Genomic DNA, 23,711 nt, shown 5'->3' on the forward strand with positions numbered 1-23,711 from the left:
TCAATACCCTTGCAGTTATTTGTGTCTATTCCAACCTTACATTTTAACATTTTTCTGTTTTCATTACCCAAACTCCCGCGCAACAAAATCACGTTTATCAAATAGACAGATATTTTGATTTAGTTTACGCGCGCAAATTTATCAAATTATTAGTCTTATTGGCGCGAATTGTAAAAGAAATGTTATTAGAAATTTTCAAAAATTACCCTGAGCAATCAGTCCATTAACATGTAATAAAATGTAAAATTGCCACTTAAGGCCTATAACATTGTGAAGCGTGTAAAATCAAAATTGCATTTCTAACGGCACTATTTCAAAATCATTTATAGGCCTAGGTGCAGAATAAAAACAGCAATAAGCTTCCTTTCTGGCCGGGCAATAAAACCTAATTAAATCACTGCATAGCACTTTTTGTCATATGGGAAAAAGATGTCCAGTTTTATTATTACCTGCTTTGGTCTATAATGATCATTATAACTGATCATTTATTACTTTAATGTCTACTTACTATCATTCAATTTCATGTTATTTACTCCTAATAAGCATGATGTGAACATCAATAAAGCGACGCCTGCAAATAATATTTTTCATGTTTTCGTACGACATATGCAAGCATTATACTGGAGGAGACGCGCGCTGCTATACAATGAAATTCGTTTGCGTTTTCTTGTTTATGTTTAATAAAAATTGCCTCTCTTATTTTTTGCTTGAACAGTTGAAAAGAAATGTATCCCCTAATACCTATAAATCCGAAAATTCAATGATGAACCAATTCATCGCGCATATGACCGCGTGTACTAGTCTACTGAATGCCTAATGAGTGAATTACACATTTTAGTTATATGAAATTCTATAGTAACAAAACCCGCAAAGAGAATTCGCAAAACAGTTTGGGCTTGGTTGGTTTGAAAACCCATACTTTTTCATATTCGACACTCGGTCATTTTTAAAGAAGAATCATCTTATAACCTCGGACTGTTAACGTTTTCTTACACATGAAGGGTATCACCCGGCCTACTTCATCCAAAGATATTTCAGGTCGTCCTTAGTGACTTGACCAAACCAAAGGTTAATTCTGCTCATTGAGCAGCCACCTTTTTATCGTGAGAAAATGAAGAACGCTGCCTTTGGCAAATCACATCTAACGGTAAGCAGCGATCACCCACTTTCTAACATATCGACGAGCGGATAGTTGAAGCATAGCGGGCGATCGACGGCGGCGCCACATCACAACTCCATGCAGTTATCGTAAGTCACTTGTGTTGTGCTGGTTGATTGACACTTGCCTACATTGACATTTTCATCAAGAAGGGGTGGTTACCTACTCATTACACAATGGTTAATTGCAACAACTTGTCACTCACAGTGCGCAGACTCGGGTTATCTGTTAAGCTGATGGCTCTAATACTTATACCGACTTCTGGGATGATGATGATAACTTTATGGGGATGAGGATGATATGCACGGATGCTAAGACATTCAAATCTGATTTGATGCCAAGTCTATAACTGAAGTGAACTCCGTTACTATGGTTATAGATTGATCACATTGCTGCTGCAAAGAAGTCAGACTTTCTCTCGAGGGGAGTCGAATTGAAGAGAGATTTGGACGCTTTTATATTACAACCTTCCAACAACTCCAAACATTTTCGAAGTGACTTTCAATAACGTCGGACCGTGCTTCTATGAGCAAAACAGTCGTCAAGATTATTTCTTCTTCACAAAGATACTGATATTGTCAAGATACTTCTCACAATGCCAGAGATGGTAAGCGACATGGCAACCATGGGACATGGGGATATTCGTGGGATCACCGTCCCTCGTCCTTTGGTCAGCAGCTCCGCGTTATCTCCTGCTACAGCTACTGCAACACCTCAACGGACTTCTTTCGCCATCCATGAATTATTAGGTCTTGGACGGGACACCCCTCAACCACCCACCAGCCCACCATCACGAGAAGCCACTGCTGCAGCAGCTGCTGCTGCTCTGCGTGGCTCACCGGCAGCCGTTATCAGGACACATCAATTTCCATCGGTGATGACCAGTTTACATGGCTTTCACCCCGCTGCTTTGCCGTTTTATTTTGCTAAGCCACCGACAGCATTTGAACCGACAACACTTGCGTTGGCAATGCATCATAGTAGGCTTCTACCGACAGCACCACATCACCTATCACCGCCTATGGAATCGCATACAGGTAAGATAAAACTCAAAACACGCTCACTCTGCTCACTTTTTATGATAATCTCCGGGGTAATCTCACCAAATTGTTTGGAATTTCTCTCGAATCAAATTGTTTCTGTCATAATTAAAATCACACTTATTATAATGTCTATTAATCAAACGAACAATTCAAATTTAATAATCCTCACGTCGAGTGAAACATGGAATTGGACTTCACCTGGGATGCAAATTGTGTTTTTCTGTGATACAGGTATACATGTATATTATGAGCACAAAATTGCAAAAAGAAGATTACTTGTTTCTCAACTTGCTTATGCATCCAATATACCATTACGAAATTTCCCAACGTTCAAATAAGGAAGATACATGAAGTAATGAACTTTTTCTTAAAGATACATATTTAGTGAGTATGACATGGATCATGGAAGGAGCATTACTTATGCCTTTATAACCCTTATTGAAATCATTTTATACTAACGCACTAAATTGATGCCACTATAGTAATCACATGTTTACATCGTTTCATTTAATTCAACAAACGAGTTTCTCGTTACTAAGGATAATATAAATAAAAAAAGATGGAAGATTTGTAGCATATAAATTGCAAAATAAAAATGTTAGATATAGTGTCACTTTTAAATGGTGCATGCTTTGATGTAATAAGCCTTTTTATGCCAAATTGTGTCCTGGTCAATAGGCATACTGATTTTTACACAATTTAAAACATAAATGCACTTTAAAAAGTTTGATATAGGCCTATGTAAACAAAACAAAATTTGAAAAGTCTTGGATATATCTTAATTTTACCTTAATTACCGTATATGCCTGGTGACATGACGAACAGCATATATAGGTAACCTAACAATTTTTTTCGATTTAATTTCAAGCATTATCAGTCCAATATATTATCAAAATTATCGGCATGTTCCACTTCATGTGTAGTTGTACATGATACAAATTACTTGAAAAACAACATCAATTTGCAATAGGAATTGTATTTCATTTAACATAATTATGTCAACAACAGCAATAACAACAACGACAATAACATTAACATTACAACAACCAAGGAGTTTCCTCTTTTCCAACCATTTATTTTTATCAGTTTAAAAATGGTCTCAAAAACTGTATGTCAAAAACGTACAAATATAATGTATGTAAACATAAGATTTCAATGCGTTAAATTAACTGATTAACTTCTTCATAAAGACAGTATTATGTATAATATAACCTGTGTTATTTTTAAGACAGCTTTACTGTTCTAAACTTTTTATTGAGAAAAAATCGCGTCCGTATTCACTTTGGGGCATGCATGCAGCTCAGTGCATTCAACAAGTGAGAGAAAGGACCACGTGTGAATCTGGCATAAATAGGCATGTCAATTAAATTGATGTGTGATTGCATGTGAAAAGTTTTAAAACAATAACATTCAATAACGTTTCTCCTCTATACTGGTTTGAAGTGCAAAGTTTTCTTTGTAAGTTTGTATATTCCAATCATTTCTCACTTTTAAGAATCATCTGGTCATTTCACAAGATGAGAGAACATCTTCCATGAAACATTTCACTTTTCTTTTCATTTTTCTTTTTTTGACATCTATTATTATCATAATTATAGGAAAGTATAATTGAGTATGGCATAAATATGTGCACACCCATACATTATACATTACATTACATAACATTACAAAAATCATTTATTATGCACTATTCCCATAATTCAAATGAGACTAAATAAGTTTGGATGGCTTTGTTAAAGATGGATCAGAATTAAGATGATACCTTTGGAACAAGTGGAAGCAGAATAATCCTCTCTGGTGTATTCTGATGAATGATGAATAAAGTCATTCCCAAATGGTAACCGGCATGCATCATGGGAGGTTGCGTGGTTGGTATATTAATAATGTTAGGGCAGTGGTTCTATTTGCTCGCTGGCCACAATCGTTGCAAATTTCAGAGCTGTTCAGGGGCCAGCCCTAATTGGTATAGGTGGGCCGGGTCTGGCCCCTTGCAAAACGTTTCATGATTAGGCTGTACCGTAAACTTCCAGGACATTGCTACAATGCTGCGTTATATTGCTTTCGGATGCATGGGTAATACAAAGGCTAATATAATTAATTGGTTAATTAATTTCTTACAGCTAATTAGCAATTTAACATACGTGAGACGTGCAGATTGAAACAGACTTTATTGACTTAAAAGTGCAAAATTTAACAGTTTCAATATCAGTATATACCAACACTTTACAACATGGGTTTACATTGTTGATATAACGTCCATCTTATAGCAGACAGACGAGGAAATTGGGATTTAAAATCTGGTAACACGATTTGCTTTCATTTCATCTCTCGTTATCCCACTCTCTCTTTTATTTGAATCTCCAGCTTTCAATATTTATTTCAATTCCGGTGGATATGCTCAACACAACCAACCAAAATTGAGTAAATTGAAATTTTAACAAATAGCAAGGTTTCAACGAATGAAGGTTGCCGGGGTTTCGCCAGGTGTGTTGCTGACTTCTTCGGGGATTCAGAGTCATATACCTGATGACGAAAGCTCGACAACCTTTTCAGTCAACGGCGCACCCTATGAAACTTTGTTGCTTGTTATGAATTCGTGCATGAAAGCATCCATTGAAATAAATTGTCGATATGCTGATCAGCAATGTAAAGAGATGTAAAGAAATTTTCCCAGATATCACAGAAATTAAACTGCCGTGCGATTCTCTTCAATTAAATTAAAAACTATATATTTGTAAAGATTATTGTTTAAAAACAAAATCATGGAACTTGAATTTTGTTCAACATTCGAACGATCCTTGCATGCACACCTGTGTCCAGAGCCATGCAAAGATGCGTGATATATATAAACATGAAGGTGTCGTTAGTAAACACGTAATTGGCTTGACAAATTACGCTAATTAGGTTTAATAACATTTGCTATTATACTCTTACAGTTGAATGTAAACCAAAGTGTATACTAATTATCGTGTCTTAGAGGAAAGCGAACTGAGAAACTGAAAATGCAAAAGTTTACGCACCTGTGTTTATTTAAAACAAACCTCTTACTCATATATGACTTTGTTTATTGTTAAGTTTATAGTTGAAAGGTGAAATGAAATGAAAGAAATAAAGAAAAACACATGCACAGACAGTCAGACAGAAGGAAAGACACGAAGAAAGACAGTAAGAAAGAAAGGAAAAAGAAGGAAAGGAATAAAGACAAATAGAAAGACAGACAGAAAAGAAAGAAAGACAGACAGAAGGAAAGAAAAAAAGAAAAGAAAAAAAGGACAGAAATAAAGAAAGACAGAAAAGAAATAAAAATATAGAAAAAATTAAATAAAGAAAAAGAAGGAAAGAAAAAAGACAGACAGAAAAGAAAGAAAGAAAGAAAGATAGAGAAAAAACCGAAAAAGGACAGAAATAAAGACAGACAGAAAAGAAAGAAAGAAAGAAAGAAAGAAAGAAAAGAAAAAGAAGGAAAGAAATGAAGACAGACAGAAAAGAGAGAAAGGTAGAAAAAAGAATGAAAGAAAGAAAGAAAGAAAGAAAGGAAGGAAGGAAGGAAGAAAAAGAAAGAAAATGCAAGAAAGAAAGAGAAAGAAGAAATATGAAAATAGAAAAAGAAAAGGATATAGAAGGAGAAATTGTACCGGGAAAAGAAATAAATGAAATAGAACAGCAATGGAAGAAAGGAAAGGAAAAAGAAAAGAGTCGGATTTCGCGGTTTTCGGCTTTATCGGTTTTCCGCTTAGGCTAAGTGATATATCCCAGCGGAAAGAAGTGCGCGTTTTTTTATTGCATGCAAAGTTTTGTTGCAAGTTCGGGAGTGACTATTCAACTAACAAGTCAAGTTATATTTGACCGACTTTGACCGCGTTATGTAGCTTCTTTGTTGGTTCAATACCTGTTTGCACACAACCGTTTACATACCCAAATTTAATTGAAATTTCACACATTTTACAACACGCCAAAATAAATGTTATAAACTGTAACATGTTCTACCCGATGCTGCCAGCGCACTTCAATCTCACACTCTGCCAAATTTAATGTAAAATCTTGAATTATTTTATTAAGGAACTTGTCTAAATTTGACTTATTTCTTTATTTGATATTGATATCGGACGTATCTAGTACTAATTCGCCATTATACCAAAGGGCATACATCTTGTTAAGATACGGTGATCTACTAACCCCCGGGTCGAAACACTAACAAGAGGTGAAGACCCACGACGCAACACGGTTTTGTCATGGTTTACGAGAACTGATACCCGCATTGGAAGAATCTGGCAGCTAGAAAAAGTGCCGTGTTTTATAGCATAAATTTGCTAACACCCGATAATGAAAGAAAAAGGTGCAAAGTGACAGTTGTATGCCCCCGAAGAGCGTAAACCTATCGCTTGGACACTGCTAACTTGCCGCATAGCTGTAATCTAAGGCTGCTTGACGCACTTTAAGCGCACTAGTATTTGAAAGCACTTGCAGGGCTAATTCATATTTCGTTTCTTTTCGCGCCTTTTGGGAGTGCGACTGATTAAGATACGGCGTGGAAAACGGAGAAACCCAATATGCAAAGTTCGATATAGACATCTTTCCTTAATTGGGGGGACAGTATAATAGCTTTATGTATCCTTGTGTATGTCAGACGGGACTCAATACACGACAGTGTATGGCTTGTCGATCTTTTGAGTATCGCTGGAATTTCGCTAATTTAGATAAAATACACAAATACAACTTTTGTATAATGGTTTTACGATGAAAATGTTCACACTGTTCAGAAAGAATATTTTGGTCGACTGACGCATCAATTTTCTTACCGATTTCCAATAATTGCGTCAGTGCTCTTGTGCCGTGTATAAAATCACTATTGCATTTTTAAAATCTGTGGTTTATTTTCCCACTTAACTATTACCGAATACGATATAGTAAGATAATTTATGTGTTCTTGTCTTCGATGTAAAAACACCTTGTGGGATATTGGATAAAATCCAAGTGATAACACGGATTAAATAATCCGAAATTGCTTGCTGACGACGCCGTCAGGGCTTCGACTTAATTTCTTACCCATTGATTCACGCGGGTTATTCGGGGGGCTCTTTCACCAGCGTGTTAATTCAATAACAACTCGGTTCGAAGCAAATCAAATTAGGCTTTACATGTTTCAATTCGCTAAAGTGAGTGGCCAGAAGGGGAAACGGGCCAATGAGCGAGTGGTCATTTAAACATAGATTGGCTGCTAGTGCATACACGCATATAGATTTGTCAGCTTTATTAGATAGGGGTGTTTTATAAGGGAAATAGCTACTCTTGTAGCATCTTTCGTCTGATTCCTGATCCCCTATACGTGTTGCGCAAGTTAAGTTGGCGCGCTCCAATTGCAAGGCCGCGAGCAATGTGCAATCCATTTAAGAGGCAAGCCAATTTCTTGCAGGCGGTTCTATACACTTACTCGAAACACGTTACTTATGAAGAGTAAAGTGTGTACAAGGCTTTAACTGTTGTTAAATATAGCTAACAGTGTGCATGAAAATGTGTCTTATTACACCAAGTACACGCAGGTCAATGTTTGGATAGGTTATTGCATCGCTTATTGGCAGGCTAGAACTTGGTTGCATGGTCTGTCTCTATTAACAGGTTGCCTCACCGTAACCCGCCCCATAAACCAGAAAAAGTTACACCAAAATATTCAAGCATCCTGTAACAACCTGCAACAAGTTCAGAATCTTGTTAATAAAATATATTGATGCTGGATTTAAATAGTCAAAATAAAGACTTGCTCATTACAAAATTGTGGAAATGAAAACTATAAATAGGCTCCCGGGGTATACAGGCTATTAGGAAACCAGTTTGGAATCATCAAAACACATAAGTTGTTATAAATGAATGAAATGAATGCACAGTATTATTTATTAGAAGTCTTTCCTGAACTTTCTAATACATACTAAATACATAATATTTTCACTAGCTATCCCCTTCTAGTTTAATATTATATATAATTCAATTTCAAAAGATGAGACGTATAAATAGTGGAGAGGAAAAATTGGAACAAAAGTTAATTGTGTCAACCTTCCTGCAGCAAGAAACTTTTCAAGTTTTTTAGATTTTTTATAAGGTGTGGCAAAGGGGTGAACATCGACTTATTAAGACTGCAAGATTCTTTTCAGCGATCCCTGCTAAAAATGTGGAAAAATATGTATTATATCTGTCTCGATTACTAACAAGAGTAGCTTGATTCAATTATCTATCCCGCGCTTTTTAGCACCCAACTTGATTAGAGGAAACTCTATGAGTGCTGAAAGTGAAATTTGTGATTTACCGCCAGAACTGAATCTCGGTTTGCGTTTCCACAGCCATTCCGTTTGCCGGTGGTCATACGGAATAAAAACCGCATATTTCGCCGACAAATATCTCAAATATATATGTATACACCATCTAGATTTATTAAAACTCAACCAAAAATAGGAGTAGGACCTTCCGGTGAATTGTGACACACGATAAGTACGACCACTTACACTTATCAATTATTTCACATCATTCTCTCTTGGAAACTACATATACTAGTACTCCTATAATCAAATTTTCAAACCGTGGTTCTGTAATATGGAGATTAGTTTAATTATGAACATGTTTAACAGTACGCCTGCGAGTAGTGTGACTTGTATGCCTTTGCTTAGCTAGTGAGCACAGAAATTCAATTATACTGATTGCTACGCTATCCCGTTAGACAATTTCTTCAGTGGCGGGGCGGGAACGATAAATTTCACCTTATAGGTCAGCTTCTTACAACTAAAAAGGCTAGTTGGTGCTTATTTTAAACAGCGTCGCCTGTTCCATGTGTGTTGTAGGGTTATTGATTTCTCATGTAATCGAATTAAGATATTTTTTGCCTCAAGATGTTTGTTTTTCTCTGTACGTGAGTGGTATATAAAATGTTCTTTAAAAACTGGGTTTTTGTTCTAAATCGTTACAAAGCATTGTGCGCACTGTTCCTATACGAAACAGTCACCTAATTTGCAAGTAATTTACTTCAATGGAGTACTAGATTCAATATCACCGAGTGTTTAATTTGCAGTATACTAGTTATTTATTGAAGGCTATATAGCCTAATTAACCAACACGGATAGGATACGTCATACACGAGTTATTCAGAATGATGATGTCTTTGAACGTCGTAGACTCCTAAGCCTAACATCTTATGCTCAGTATAGCTGCTCACTTCAGAGAAAGCAATGTATTTCATATTATAGGCTCTAATTGTGCACATAAAAAGTATGAATTGTCTATCAAAGTAGCGTATCAAAATTTAGTTAAATTCAACACGAGAGTTCACTCGTAGCTGCTATCTACTGAAGATAGCAATCAATACGCAACAGGTATATAATTATGTACAGACTATTCCCGTTAAACCTATGATGTGCTTACTCGTGCTGTCTACTGAAGAATTATATACTGTAAAGACACGCACTCCATGTGTAACTCTATATGCTTTGTGCACTTCGTATCAGCTATCTACTGAAGATAGCAATAATGATTATAGTTGGTATACGCAATAAGTCGCAACTTAGTGTATTTCACATTCAGTAACATTGTATAGCTATCTACTGAAGATAGCAATGATGTCTATATTTGGTATACGCAATAAGTCTGTAAGACAACTCCACACAAATAATATACTTAGTGTATTTCACATTGTGTAGCTATCTACTGAAGATAGTAATAATGTTTATAGTTGGTATACACAATAAGTCTGTAAGACAACTCCACACAAATAATATACTTAGTGTATTTCACATTGTGTAGCTATCTACTGAAGATAGTAATAATGTTGATTTGGTATATGCAACAAGTCTGTAAGACAACTCAACACAAATAACTTAGTGTACTTCACATTGTGTATAGCTATCTACTGAAGATAGCATAATGTTGATAGTCATTATACGCAACAAGTCTGTAAAGGCTACTCAACTGATACTGAATATAGCAATTTGATTCAAGTAAACAACTTTATCGTGTATAGCTGTCTACTGAAGATAGCATGTGATAGTTGTTACGCATCAGTTTGTAAAGATATGTACTACATTGTGTAAAACTATATTTCGTATGTTTCACATCTACTGAAGATAGAAGTAATGTTGATAGTCATAATACGCAACAAATGTTTACAGACAAATCCACACTAACCTATATTTTATACTATAGTGCATTTCACATTGTGTAGCTATATATTGAAGATATGGCGCAAGTTGAAGTTGATTTAAGTCTAAACTTAATCGTGTGGAGCTGTCTACTAGCATGACTAGTAGTAATAAAGATAGCAATAATTGTTACTGTCACGCAGCCTGTAAACATATTTTATATAAATTGAACAAGGCTGGGTTATGTCTTAACGCAATCCTGGTGAATGCTAATTAATTTCAATCGGTATACGATCGACATAACAAATCTAAGTTCAAAACAGTATATTAAAACAGGGAAGTCATCCATGATCGGCAAAGTAAGTCTATTTTCATGAAAATTCGTATGGTATACAATTTTTTCATTTTACGTAGACCTATTCCTGATCTTAGTAGTTAAGTTATTCTTTTCACACCGGTCTGAATTTGTCCCTGCATTATAGGTTCTTAAATCCTTTATCTTACATGAAAATGTCATACATGTGTATCAATTTTGCTATCTTCAGTAGAAAGCAAACTGTCTTCAACTTCCAACATGTTTCCGATACGCAAAGGCGTGGTGCAAAGAAAATTAAATTACCGACTGTTCAAATGTTCTTACCATATTTTGGTACTATAGACTTAATCTACATTGTTTTACAACGACTTGTAATAATAATAATAATAAGCTTGATGTCAATTTAATCACAGGCCTTCTATTGCTAATTTTATTTTCGAAATGAAGTTAATGTGTAATTGTCTAATTGACCTTTTTCTCCTTAACATCCCTTTTAGAAAGTGTTGGGTAATATTGTTGGTCGGTACGGAACTCAGTTTCATACTTGCATGGCGATTCCCTCGCGACTTTCATGCCCACTGGCAACATGCCACGCGGTATTATTTTCAAATTAGCCCGGCGAGATTTGATATACGAAGTGGTTCACCTTTCGGACTATGGCCAATAATGTAATGAGGAAATACAACAATGAAATACACAAGACATGATACGACCGTTGGGGTTTAATTTCATCACCCAGGGTAAAAAATATAGCCTTAAGAATGTGAACTTAAAAAAGAAAACGTGGACTTAAATAAAGGCAGGGTTCTTTCTTGGTCCGTGGTTTTGAAGTGAAATATTTTATCACTTTTCATATATTCTTTATGTGGCATATTTACAGGTTTCACTGTAAAAATTAATATTGTGAAAATTATAATTTGGAGCTTAAAGTCGATCTTATTAGACCAGCCTCGTTCAGATCTTCATTCTTTAGAAAAACAAGCTTTAATTTCAAGCAATCGAGCTAATACGCTTATCACGCCAGTGATTTCACCATCATACAAAAAATAAAATACGAAAAGCATTTTTTAGCCTCCAGTGTCATATTTGTTTATCATCAAAAAGTTGAAATGTGGGTTTATCCTAAAAACGGGAGCCAATAAAAGTTATCATTCTGTCGACACATCGATATTAGCACGCTAATTCCGTGGTAGCTAGTTGTTAAGGCGACCGTGTGAAGGAATCGTGCTGAACACAGGTCTTGCTATCGGAAGTGTCAACTTGACGAGATATAACTGACACTTGTGTTAAAACAACTCATTTATTGAATAGCAGGCAGCACGAATAGGCTAGCATGCAGCATTGAGCTGCTGGAAGCGATTGGGTGGGAAAGCTGAAGTATATAAGGGAATAAAGCCAATTCATGAGATTTTATAGGATATAGGGCCTATGGGATGTGATGACCACGTAACCAGAAGCTATTTTTTCAAAGGGATACTCTCATGTCCCAGAAACTTAATGCTATAAGTAGGCTTATTGGACTTGCGCGGGAAAATATCACAGTGAGTTTATTTTTTAAATGATACATAAACTGTTATCAAATATTAGATCATAATTTAATGGGGTTATTAACCCATCCACCCCTGCAAAACAACAACAAAACAACAACAACAAACAAACAAACAAACAAACAAACAAACAAACAAACAAAACAACAACAAAAACCACAGGAAAGCCAAATGAACGAACACAATCTAAAGGCGTACTTTTAATGCTATCTTCGGTAGATAGCACCGATGTGTAAATAATATAACCCTATAATACTAACTCTTTATAACAGATTTCAACACATATCTGGATTGGGTCTTTCATACTCGTAATTTATGACCAATTTTACTTACCCTTTCAAATCACGAAACAGGTTGAATTTATTTTACTATCTTCAGTGTTCGTAAAAATACCCTGTCCTAAATGTATAAGTATTTAATATTTTTAAAAACATTGCCACTCTAGCTTGATACACACGCGAAATTTTGTATTTTTGAGTTAAGTCTAGAAAATCATAATAATTTACACAAAAAATCTGAAAAGTGTTATAAAACTACTGATTCTATATAGGTTCAATGATTGGGTTAATTAATTGAAATCAACATTTAGCAAATTAACCGCAATATTGTTACCAGTCACGTTGTGCAGAATGGACGTGTGTGTGTGTTATAATCATTTATCACGCGCCAACTATAATCAAATGACAAAAGGTACCCTTATGTATTCCCGTCTGACTGACAGAAATTCATGCCAATTTGGGATGATAATTAAATAGCTTTATTATAACATATCATTCACCAATTAAAAATTTACATACCAAAGTCAAAATATTTACTTCATTTTGGGGTGGTATCGTAATGTAGTATAATAAATTCCAAACAAAAATACCTATCATGATATAATTTTGCACATTGTCAGCATGCCTAGATAGCTCTAGCTTTTTTTTGCTCAATACGCCATTAAAAGTCGTACAGTATGTATAGAATATACACGCATGTGATTTCCCCAAATTGCGGTAATTAAAAGTCGTGAAATTATACTTATTCCCAAACGGTCCTACGCAAAGGGCCCTGTGGCATGCAATAAATTAATGATTAAAAACTCCCTCGAACCTCACGAAATGATAGTGACTGTACTCCTCATTCCATTCATTCAAGAAACTAGTAATTTCTTTAATGTTACACGCGTAAAGGGCGAGAGCACAATTGATATGAAATTACCCTCGCTTATTGAGAAACGACGACCGTCAACCCCTGCGAACTTCATTACCGTTGATTACCGTGATTTAGACTGGACGTTGTGCAGTATTATTATAGGAGATTTAAAACGTTATATGTTTGGAATTATTTATATAGTGTTGCTGTTCGTAAGTCATATAAGTGATTATAGGACCATTGGGTGTGCTGAAGGGTGTGGGTGTGTTCTGGTTTATTATAGTGACATCATATAATTGACAAGGCATGCAACATCTGTTTCTGAATTATTGTGAACAAAAGCATCATTTTCTCTGTCAAGATATTGTCAAACTCTTAAACATTAACTAAAAAATGACAAAAATGAAATCAATGATCTTGACTAAGAATCTGAATAAATTCCACTTAACTTTCAGCATGTATTGTATAAGAAAATCTTGAGTTTGGTCATGCTTGTCGGCTTGACAGGTATCATTGTTTTGGATATTTTACTGTTTCATATACGTGTCAAATAAAGTTTAGAAATCAATTTTTCTCAAAGATCTTTCTGCAATAATTTGCAACAAAGCTGATGCGTGCAGATACTAAATTTATATTAAAACTTCGTTGTAATTATAAACATTCAAAATATAGAACAAATGTCTTTTATTGCTTTGTTGAAATTTGAATGTGAAACAGTAATTTTTTCCACTAATAATAAAAAAAACCGACGTGAAACCATGTGATACATCGCTTTCTTCACGATAAGAAGTAGCATGTTACCCATCAGTATAATAAGGTATACAAAATGTATCAAAAAGAGCATAAACAATAGGTGTTGTTAATTACATGGTTATGGGTCAGCTGGGTATTGGAAGTAAAATATGCTACGCTTCTAAAGCCGAAGGGTGATACTTCCAAGTGGGTGCAAATGGTGGTAATTTTATTATTGAGAAAACAATGAATCTGATTCAAAAATATCCATTATTCAGAAAGCAATGACTTTTTTCATTAAAAATTTAAAAATTGTGAGTTTAAATAATCTAATAAGGTTGATAACAAGCGATGAGTGTGCACGCACAAGACGGGACTTGAAGAAAGCGCGTATTCGTGTCCAGCTCACAGTATTGTGATATTTATATATATTTCCCTTTATTTTTGACGAAATTAAGATTGTTATATACCAAATATATCACGGGCCTGGACTTGTAAATCGTGCCATGTCAATCATAAAGTGATACAGTTGATCCATATCTCGTAAACAAAGGATATTTCGTGTAATTCAGAAAAGTAACACAATCATGAATCACCTTTTGCCAAAGTAAAATAACAAAAATGCTCGCGGACAACTTTGACTTCTGTTTGTTGTCATAATTTTACACGGACAAGGATATTGTTTTTTATCGTTACAAAATTACACGTCATCGGATTAATCTTTGCCTCTAGTGGTATTTAAAATATGATTAATTAATTAAGGGTTAATCACCGAAGTGGATAACAACCAAATAATTAACTTTTATCAACCACATAAGCTTATAACTGAGCGGGGGAAGAAACAATATGGACGCGATTTGTAATGTTTGTCACTTGGAAGAAATCAAAACAGGCCTATACTTGGAACAAGTAGAAAGAAATACAAAATGTAACATTAGCTATAATTATTGTGTGTTGTAATCTCGTAATTTAAATCCAGTTAAAATATTGGGCCGTTATCAATTAAGTAACCATTAAAAATCAATTAAGTGTTAAGTACGTGTGAAATTTGTATAATTAAGAATTAAGAGCATGTCAAACTCCTGTTTTATAATAATGTAATTTGATTTCAAAATGTTGAATTGTTTCCAGTCAAGGACGAGGAAGAATTTAGAAAAATCCAAGAAAATTACAATAAAAGTAGGAGGGAGAGAGAATAATAATGTCTTTTTTATTCATTTATAAATAAAATTAGGGTAAAAGGAGCGTCATTTTAAAAATATGGGCTAAATACTGTGCTATTGACGTACCCTCATTTAAGTTTGAAAATTCATTAACGACTCGATGGATTTGGTAATGGCCAACTATCAAAGTAAAGTGACTACAGTGAGACGTGTTACTGGGGCCTAAATTATGACTTCATTTAAGCTTAATTCAATCACTCTTTTGGGTCACTTTGGCTATACCTGCAAAACGCCCTATTTCTTTAATGTCTAATTATACCAATGTAACGTTTAGCCGTCCGTGATATAGAAAGACATACATCTTGAATATATAGACAGTATTCAGCGCACCGACATGCAACAATTTCTATAATCGGGTAAAATATATTGAAGTGATTATGAAACGGCAGTTCTCAAGGTTGTTACTTAAACTTGTTACAACGGAATTAATTTATTTCCTCGTGTAATTGCACATAGGTTGTTAAACTACATTAATTTTGAACATTTTAATACTTTTTATTATTCCTGATTGCTAAAATGCTATTATAAAATCGATACCATTTTCGTCAGTAAAGTTCGCGTGAGAAAATTAATCTTTTAAAATAGGGTTTAACATTTTATTTTCATTTGACTTAACAGGTTCGTGATTTTGTTTATGGTGTTCTTTAACATTTAACAGAATAAGCACTGATTTAAAATTTGAACACATAAAAAAACACATATTGTGTGAACATTTTAATGAGAATTATTCTTGACTAAAGTACAAAACATTGTTGTGAAACAAAAGAGTATAAGGGATGACCATTCGACTTCGAGGGGGTAGGATGTAGTGGTCGGGACAATTTTTTTTTCGCCGCCGAAGGTGGCGAAGTTTTTTTTAAATTTTCATGCATTTATACACTGTGAGTTAGGTGGGGAAAGTTTTTATAGCTCATGTAGTGGGTGATGGTGCGTCCCTAAGAGCTAAAATTGACAAACGCCTTCAATGGGTCATTAATTTATAATCAATTACATGCATAGTTTATTAAGCTGTTTTAGCTGGGTTTTGTTTCTTTAAAGATATTGACGAAGATTCCTGTGGAAGTCCTGACCGAAGCAGTCTCATCGGCAGACCTGGAAGCAACCCTGCATCATTGATGGGCAAGAAGAAGCGCAAGAAGCGTCGTCATAGGTAAGAGACTGTCATATTAGAAGTGTGAGCAAAACGTTCCTAACAAATTTAACTTCTGTCAAAAAAAAAGTTTTTCTTCTATTTATTTTGACATTTGTTATCACAAAGTGAATGTGATCAGTGATTTAGATCATGATATCACAGCAAAATTAACGCATTGACTGCAGAATTCTGATGCAAGTATTGTTTGACTTGAATTGTATAACTTCTTCTTGGCGTAATATCAATAATCCTATACTTGACATTTAGCTACAAAGTTATCATGTAGCATTTTTTTACTGGACCAAGAAAATAGATCACTCTTCTCACAGATTCCAAGAATTCTTCCAATATTGTGGTTTCCACAGACGCTTCAAACGCTTCAAACTTGTATTGTTTTTTCTTGTCGCGCTTTGAAGCGATGACATATCATGCGCATTTTGCTGTTATTAATTTATCACATTGTGCTATCTACTGAAGATAGTCAACTTAAGGCTGTCATCAAGGAGATGAAAATATGCACTATTAAAATGTTGCTAAGGACTCAAACTTAACCACTCACCGTGCTCACAGGAAAGATATAGATATTCTTAATATTTTAGCTTAGGAAACACAGGGAGATTAAGTAGTTTAAGAGTATAACAATAAATGGTCCCTTATTAGACCTACATTTTTTGTGTAAATTTGCCTATAGAAGTGGTCAAAAAGGGCCCTGGAAAGAATGAGTTTGACATAAAGACATTGAGCCTGGAATATTTTGAAGAAACGCCCCAAATCACCCAACGACTGCATGTACATGTAGAGTTCGATATTTTGCCTTTTGGACAATAGTTTGCCGAATGTAATCGCCCGAGGGAGATAGACGTCTAGCATGCTAGCTGGACTGTTCTTCACTAGCTATAGATATGTACGTATAGCCAAATGAACCATGCACTGATTTTCCATGCCCGCAAGCATTAGTATTTTGTGATAGGAGATTCCTAACAAAATTAGATGCATTTTCTTCTTAAAACGTCCAAAAATTGTCTCAAGAAAACTTATCTGAACTAATTTTTACTCAGATTCAAGTTGGCAATTAAAATTGACAATTTCAACTTAAAATATTTGCAATCGGGTATACCTTATTGCCCCCCCCCTGTATCTTCTATAGTGCGGCGAGGGCTATTATATCACTCAAGTTGAACTTGAAGGCGAATGATATAATGTACCACCAGCAAACATTGAACCATGTAGCAGTTTGATTGGGTAACAATTACTGATCAAAAAGAACATGTTTGTATCTCAAGGGATATAAGGAAGAAACAGGGAAGACATGAACGAAATGTATTAGTTCGTCTTAGAGACGTATTTTCGTTGTAAAAACCGAACACTCTAAACTTTGACTTCTTAACCAAAACGATTTAAAACATGTAAAATGTTTTACATGTTGCATATTATATGAATGTATTATGGATATATCGGGGTTTGACAGCATGCAGGAGACGCCGAACGAGTCACATTTGGTGTTCGTATAACCTGCACCACTCACATCTTCGGTGATAAAATCACTGGTGATGCATGCCTTCGCTGCTATAGCCAGCGATGACATGATCACCATGGCTTACATGCCTAGCATGGACCAAACGTCAATATTAATTTTCTCGAGGCAAACGAGTTATTGGAAAACAAACAAATTGGCCATCAGTTCTTGATTTGATCGAGTTTATCGAATTGAGATCTAAAAATTGCTTGTTCCGATTGAAAATGGTCGGGTTGGTGTTTGCGCTTGAGTAAATTCTAGATAAAATTGGCCAGATCCTGATGGCCTGCATCAGGTCAGGTGGCAAATTACATGAAAGATAGAAGGAAATAGTCAATGAGAAAAGGATACATAGATGGTTATATGGCTCTATCGTTGTGTGAGCAAATCGTTTACAAGTCAAAAGGAAGGTCGTCAATACAACAATTCTAAATTAGTTTTTCGTTTTGTAACCTTTTTAGGACGATTTTTACGAGCTATCAGTTGGAAGAGTTAGAGAAAGCGTTCAACGACGCTCACTATCCTGATGTGTACGCAAGAGAAATGTTGGCACTCAAAACAGACCTGCCTGAAGACAGGATCCAGGTGAGTTAACTACCCAAAACACAGTATTTCGTTCAGTAATCTATTTTCCTTTTCCCTTAATTACTCTTCTTCTGTCCCTTTGTCTCCTTCCTCTTCTCCCTCTCTTATCCTTCTTATTTGCCTCCTCCCCACCTCCTTCTTCTTTTCGCCTCTTTCCTCATCCCTCTCTGCCCATTCTTCTTTGCCTCATCCTCCCTCCCTTCTTCTTTTTCGCCTCCTTCTCCTTCTCCTTCTCCATTCTCTTCATCCCTCCCACACTTCTTCACTTTCTCCTTCTTCATCGACATCGTATACTGTTTGTCTCTTCATTCCCCTTCTTCAATTCGTTTTCTTTAGATGTTAAAATATAATATATTGACACATTTCTATCGGGGTACATTAAAATCCTATTACACTTCATATAATAAGGTCAGACATAAATTAGGCAATATTTCTAATTAATGTTTACTTTCCAACGAGCAGATACAGCAAGGGAATTCAACTTATGACTTTACAGTGCCTTTATCAAGGCTAATAACTCGAATGGTTTTAGGCTTTATTTTCAGTAGGGAAATTAGCTTATATTATATTTGAAGGGTTACACTTGCACAGTATCTTTAAAAGAAGCCGAGAGATGAATTAGCTCTGTGTGAAGCAAAAAAAAAATGCCTTCGCGTCGTGATCATCGAATAGCCATACTAAACCTTGTGACACACGGTGTTTGCTTGTTAATGAAGCTTATCTTTAAAAAAAAAATGAAATTGGATATTGATGTGATGAAATGGGAGACCAAAGCGTCTTTCACGACCGTATGACTCCCAAATTGACAAGATAATCAAGACGAAGATTGGGACAAATTAAGAGGATTACCGCAATTGTCGGTGAAGATGATAGACCCCAACTATGGCTTATCGTGTACCATGATGCTAATGAAAATATAGCAAGTCTTGTTTCAAAACACTAAAGATTGATTTTTATGAAGACACGCAATCCACTCTTTCTAATTTCCGCGCGCCATGAGTGATGAGTTGTCCCTAATATTATTGTAAAAGTTTATTATAAATGAGCAATTATCGATGCAATTCATACCTGTAATTTGTTGTCAGTTGATATAATGAATTAGTTGATTGCGTCTGTAACCATGTCAAGCTTAAATCATAAATGGGGAACCAAGTCAATGAAATAGAACATGGAATCCTTTACGGTTATATGGACCAGAAAACTGATTGCTTATTTTACGGATAATGTGTTAGCGCAATGTAAGTTTTTAATTTCTCACACTGCGGGGAATATCGCCTTACTGAAGATAAATGATTAGCAATTTGAGCGTGAATGGGAGATTAGTTGGCACCGATTTATAATAATTGATCACTGTGTACAAGTTTGAGCTTATACCTCGGTTTTTGATACAGAGTAACATCTATAGGAGAGCCTTCCATATATATCGACCTCTTGCTATCTACTGAAGATAGCAAATATCTTCGGAACCTTCCTCGTTCAAAACTACAGTATAGTTGCTTTCTTTATCTATATAACATAATTATAACGACGAGTGGATACGTTTAATGCACTCCATTGTTATAATGATCAAACTTGCTATCTACTGAAGATAGCACATTATCCGAGTTAGCCGCATCATGACCGTATACTGTATGTTTATTTTGTATGACGACCACATTTGTCATCCACGGAAGATTAAAGAAATTTCTGTCTTTACTTGATTCTCATATTTTTCTTTGGTTGTATATAGCAACAACATTGAGAATAATTTTCTATAGGCCTATCGAGAATATACAAATACAGTTTCTAAGGTGGCCAATTTTAACGAGCTTTGCTCACTTTTGGGTTTCCTACTACCAATGAATTGTTTTGTACATTTATCATGTTATATATTATTGGGGAACTAAATTGAACATTGAACATTGTTTTCATAAAGTGAAAAAGTGATAAATCATGATGAATTATGCTACTGATCAATAAAATTGCATTGTTTAAAACACATGAGTTGTGTCATTTGGTTTACAACATTCAGATTTTATTAATTTTGGAGAACATAACTCGCATGTAAAGAGAGAAAGTACATTATTTTTAGAAATAAATTGTTACAAACGCAGACGTTTTGGAACATGTTTGAAATCTATTAGTTTTGCTTCAAAGATTTCTGCTATTCCAGTTAAAATCCACACACCCCATATTGGAGACATACCCTTAAATCTTCTACACATGGAGTGTGAATTTCAAATGGGGTTACCTGAATGGGTGACTCCATTTGAAATCTACATACCCTGTGTGGGAGATTAAGGTCATGTCTTCCATAGAAGTCATGGATTTCAACTGGAATAGCACATTCTAGAGTTGAAGTAGAAACATTTGAGGGGAATGTTTATGCATATTACGTGGCAGTAATCGCAGACTCTTCATTAACAAATTGCAACAGTAGAACATAAATTGGAAACGTTATAAATTATATTGGGCAATCCATTTCACAAAAGAGTAGACAATATCCAACGAGGCATTAAGAAGCACTTATCATAAACTCGCTACTGTAATACTCAATCTATACGTCTCCCTTTATATATTGGAAGTATGTGGGTCAAAAGTGTACCAATGGTTTAAACGGCCGTAAAAATGAACAAAATTGGACTTTAAAATTGTCAATTTGTCTTTATTGAATCACGGTTTCCTCTGCTATGTAACCTTCGTGGCTGGAAAGCTGCTTTATAGATGTAAATTACATTGGTTAAACTTCATTTTGGGTAGGGAAAACGTTTAATAAAGGCCCACTTTGATAGTCTGGCAATCTTATAAAGGGTAACATAATTATCTAATTGTCTATTGGTTACCTGCATGACGAAAGTGACGTTTGTCTGGATGGCTGTTGCATCTGCCAAGTCAAAGAGTTGAAAATAACTTCAGTTATTTTGCTCAAAAACCCCAAACGTAAAATTCCGTTACTTCTCATGCAAGAGTCCCTCACTAACGGAAATGTTTAACATTAAGGCAACGAAAACACTTTTTTGTGAGCTTTATAAAATTTAAAACAACCGTTTTACGAAGTGGATTGCGAGACAAGTTTTGAAAAAAATTAAAAATGTAAAGATTTGTTTTCAATTTTTTCGCGCTTTCTATAATTTAGCCACAAAACAAAAGCAACAAATCTCGATCGACCGACCCTTACTTTGCAAGTACGTCCGCCCATAGAACAGGGTTTTTTCCTTCGCCTAAACAGTGCTCAAAATTTAAAATAAAATGATTCCATGAACGTTTCCATCTGTTTATACTTGCTGCAAGTCTAATACTCATCGACAATACTATTTTCATGATTTTATTTAATGATTGTCAATAATATTTATTGAGAAAAAAGGATTCATCTTTTTTCACTCATTTCACACAATAGTCGTGGGCATTTGGCGTTAAGTATAATTTGATTAAGGAAGTACAATATGAATAATGAAAATGGAGACAGAGCTACAGACGCATCAAAAACACGATTGGCAATTGAATGATAAATTTGCAATGAACTTATTGTTAGTTGAAAATGACTTAAAATTGATAAAAATGAGCAGAAAAAAATCAAGAAGCATTTATTTGAAATAAATTCATTGGCAATTCACATTTTAATATTTCATTTTGAAATAACCCACCTTATATGATGCGCATTATATTGAAATAAAATAACCTATTAGCACGTATGTCGAATTGTGCATAACGTGATGGCAACGCTGACAAGTATATTAAAACTAAGAACGTGTAAACAGGGTGATATATAGGGAATGGATGATCACGGAGAGAGACAGCTAGAGAGAGGGGGGAGAGGACAACCATACCCACACACCCCGCATCCCCATAACCAACCCACCTCCGCACCATACCCCCTAAACACTCCCCGATGCACAGCATTGTCATATATATACACCATGATATACGAGGTACTTAGCGCAACAACAAAGACTGTAATGTAGTTTTCCCATTTTCCGGAATACCATTGTTGACAGTCCTTTTCTCATTATTTATACACATGCAAAGATTAGGGGAACTGAAATAGATATAGAATGATGTGTGAGAGAGGGGGAGAAAAAGAGGTGGAGAGCATGGGAAGAAAGAGAGAGAGAGGGGGAGAGAGAGAGATAGGGAGAGAGAAAAGAAAGAGAAAGAAAGAAAGAAAGAAAGAAAGAAAGAAAGAAAAGAATAATATGAAAGCAGAAAAGAAAGAAAGAAAGAAATAATATGAAAGCAGAAAGAGAAAAGGAGAAAGAAAGAAAAAAGAAGGAGAGTAGGGGGCCTAAGGGAAAGAAAGGGGAAGTGTAAAATGATGAAGGCGAAAGGATGAAACCTTTGTCACAATTTGTTCCATTAAACACTGCTATGAATCACTACCACTTTGAAACTGACAAAACGAGAAAACTATAAAAGAAATGATATTTTTACACCTTTATTCACGGAAGGCTATGGCACGATATCATGCAATGAATAAAGTGATAATTTCATTGTCACCTCTAAATTCACAGTGTTATTGAAGGTTTTGCAATCATCTCGTAATTACGCACTTATCTCATCAGAATCGACGGTCAGTTTATCGTGAATTACGTGTAGATAAAGACACCGTATACTGAGGCATTGGTCTCTGTAGACCGGAATTTACACCAATTATCAATTCATTATTTGACTTTACACATATCTCAGAGGTACATTTCAAATAAGCTATATTTCCATTCAGATATTATCAGTTTTTCATTTGGCGGGTGTTTTGCAACTGTATTATTCAATAATGCTGCCCAATACAATTCATCTTTGCACTTTCCTTTATATCATTTTTTTCTAATTTATCAAATTAGAGTCGAGCTATAATTCCTATGGGTGTAGTGTTTTTACAATTAATCCTGGCGATATCACTTCATTCATGTCATTGTTACGTTACGATGACTGTATAGATCGTTTCAATTATAAAGGTTGTTTGATACAAATTTGAGGCGGCTATTTTGTATCAAGATTTGTTGGCGAAGTTATAGAACGTCGCGTATATGTTATATTCTATGTATCTGTTTATCATTATCACATTCTATATAATGCTTCTTTATATCATTTTCTATACATTTCATCTTGGGCATTCATTGTTCACGTACTTGTTTAAATCGTTTAAAGCGTGTAATTTGCACTATTATAGAGGATAATATATAGTTATCACATCCGGAAATGTTAAGAACTTCAAAACTAGTAAATTTTATTTC

At 35.0% G+C, this 23,711-nt stretch overlaps 1 protein-coding gene across 2 annotated transcripts in view; it reads left to right on the forward strand.

Annotated features, from left to right (window-relative positions):
* Positions 1 to 1,300: 1,300 nt before the first annotated feature.
* LOC140153270 (visual system homeobox 2-like) overlaps positions 1,301 to 23,711 on the forward strand; it is a 28,019-nt gene continuing 5,608 nt past the window's right edge. The window contains exons 1-3 of one of the 2 annotated variants that reach the window (XM_072175973.1): positions 1,301 to 2,196; positions 16,310 to 16,421; positions 18,381 to 18,504. In XM_072175973.1, coding sequence (XP_072032074.1) covers positions 1,755 to 2,196; positions 16,310 to 16,421; positions 18,381 to 18,504 — 678 coding nt within the window. In that variant the 5' untranslated portion in view covers positions 1,301 to 1,754. The remainder of the gene's footprint in view (positions 2,197 to 16,309; positions 16,422 to 18,380; positions 18,505 to 23,711) is intronic. The other variant, XM_072175974.1, reaches the window with a different exon arrangement.

The sequence above is a fragment of the Amphiura filiformis genome, chromosome 5 (genome assembly GCF_039555335.1).
Source record: "Amphiura filiformis chromosome 5, Afil_fr2py, whole genome shotgun sequence".
NCBI classification, from domain to species: domain Eukaryota; kingdom Metazoa; phylum Echinodermata; class Ophiuroidea; order Amphilepidida; family Amphiuridae; genus Amphiura; species Amphiura filiformis.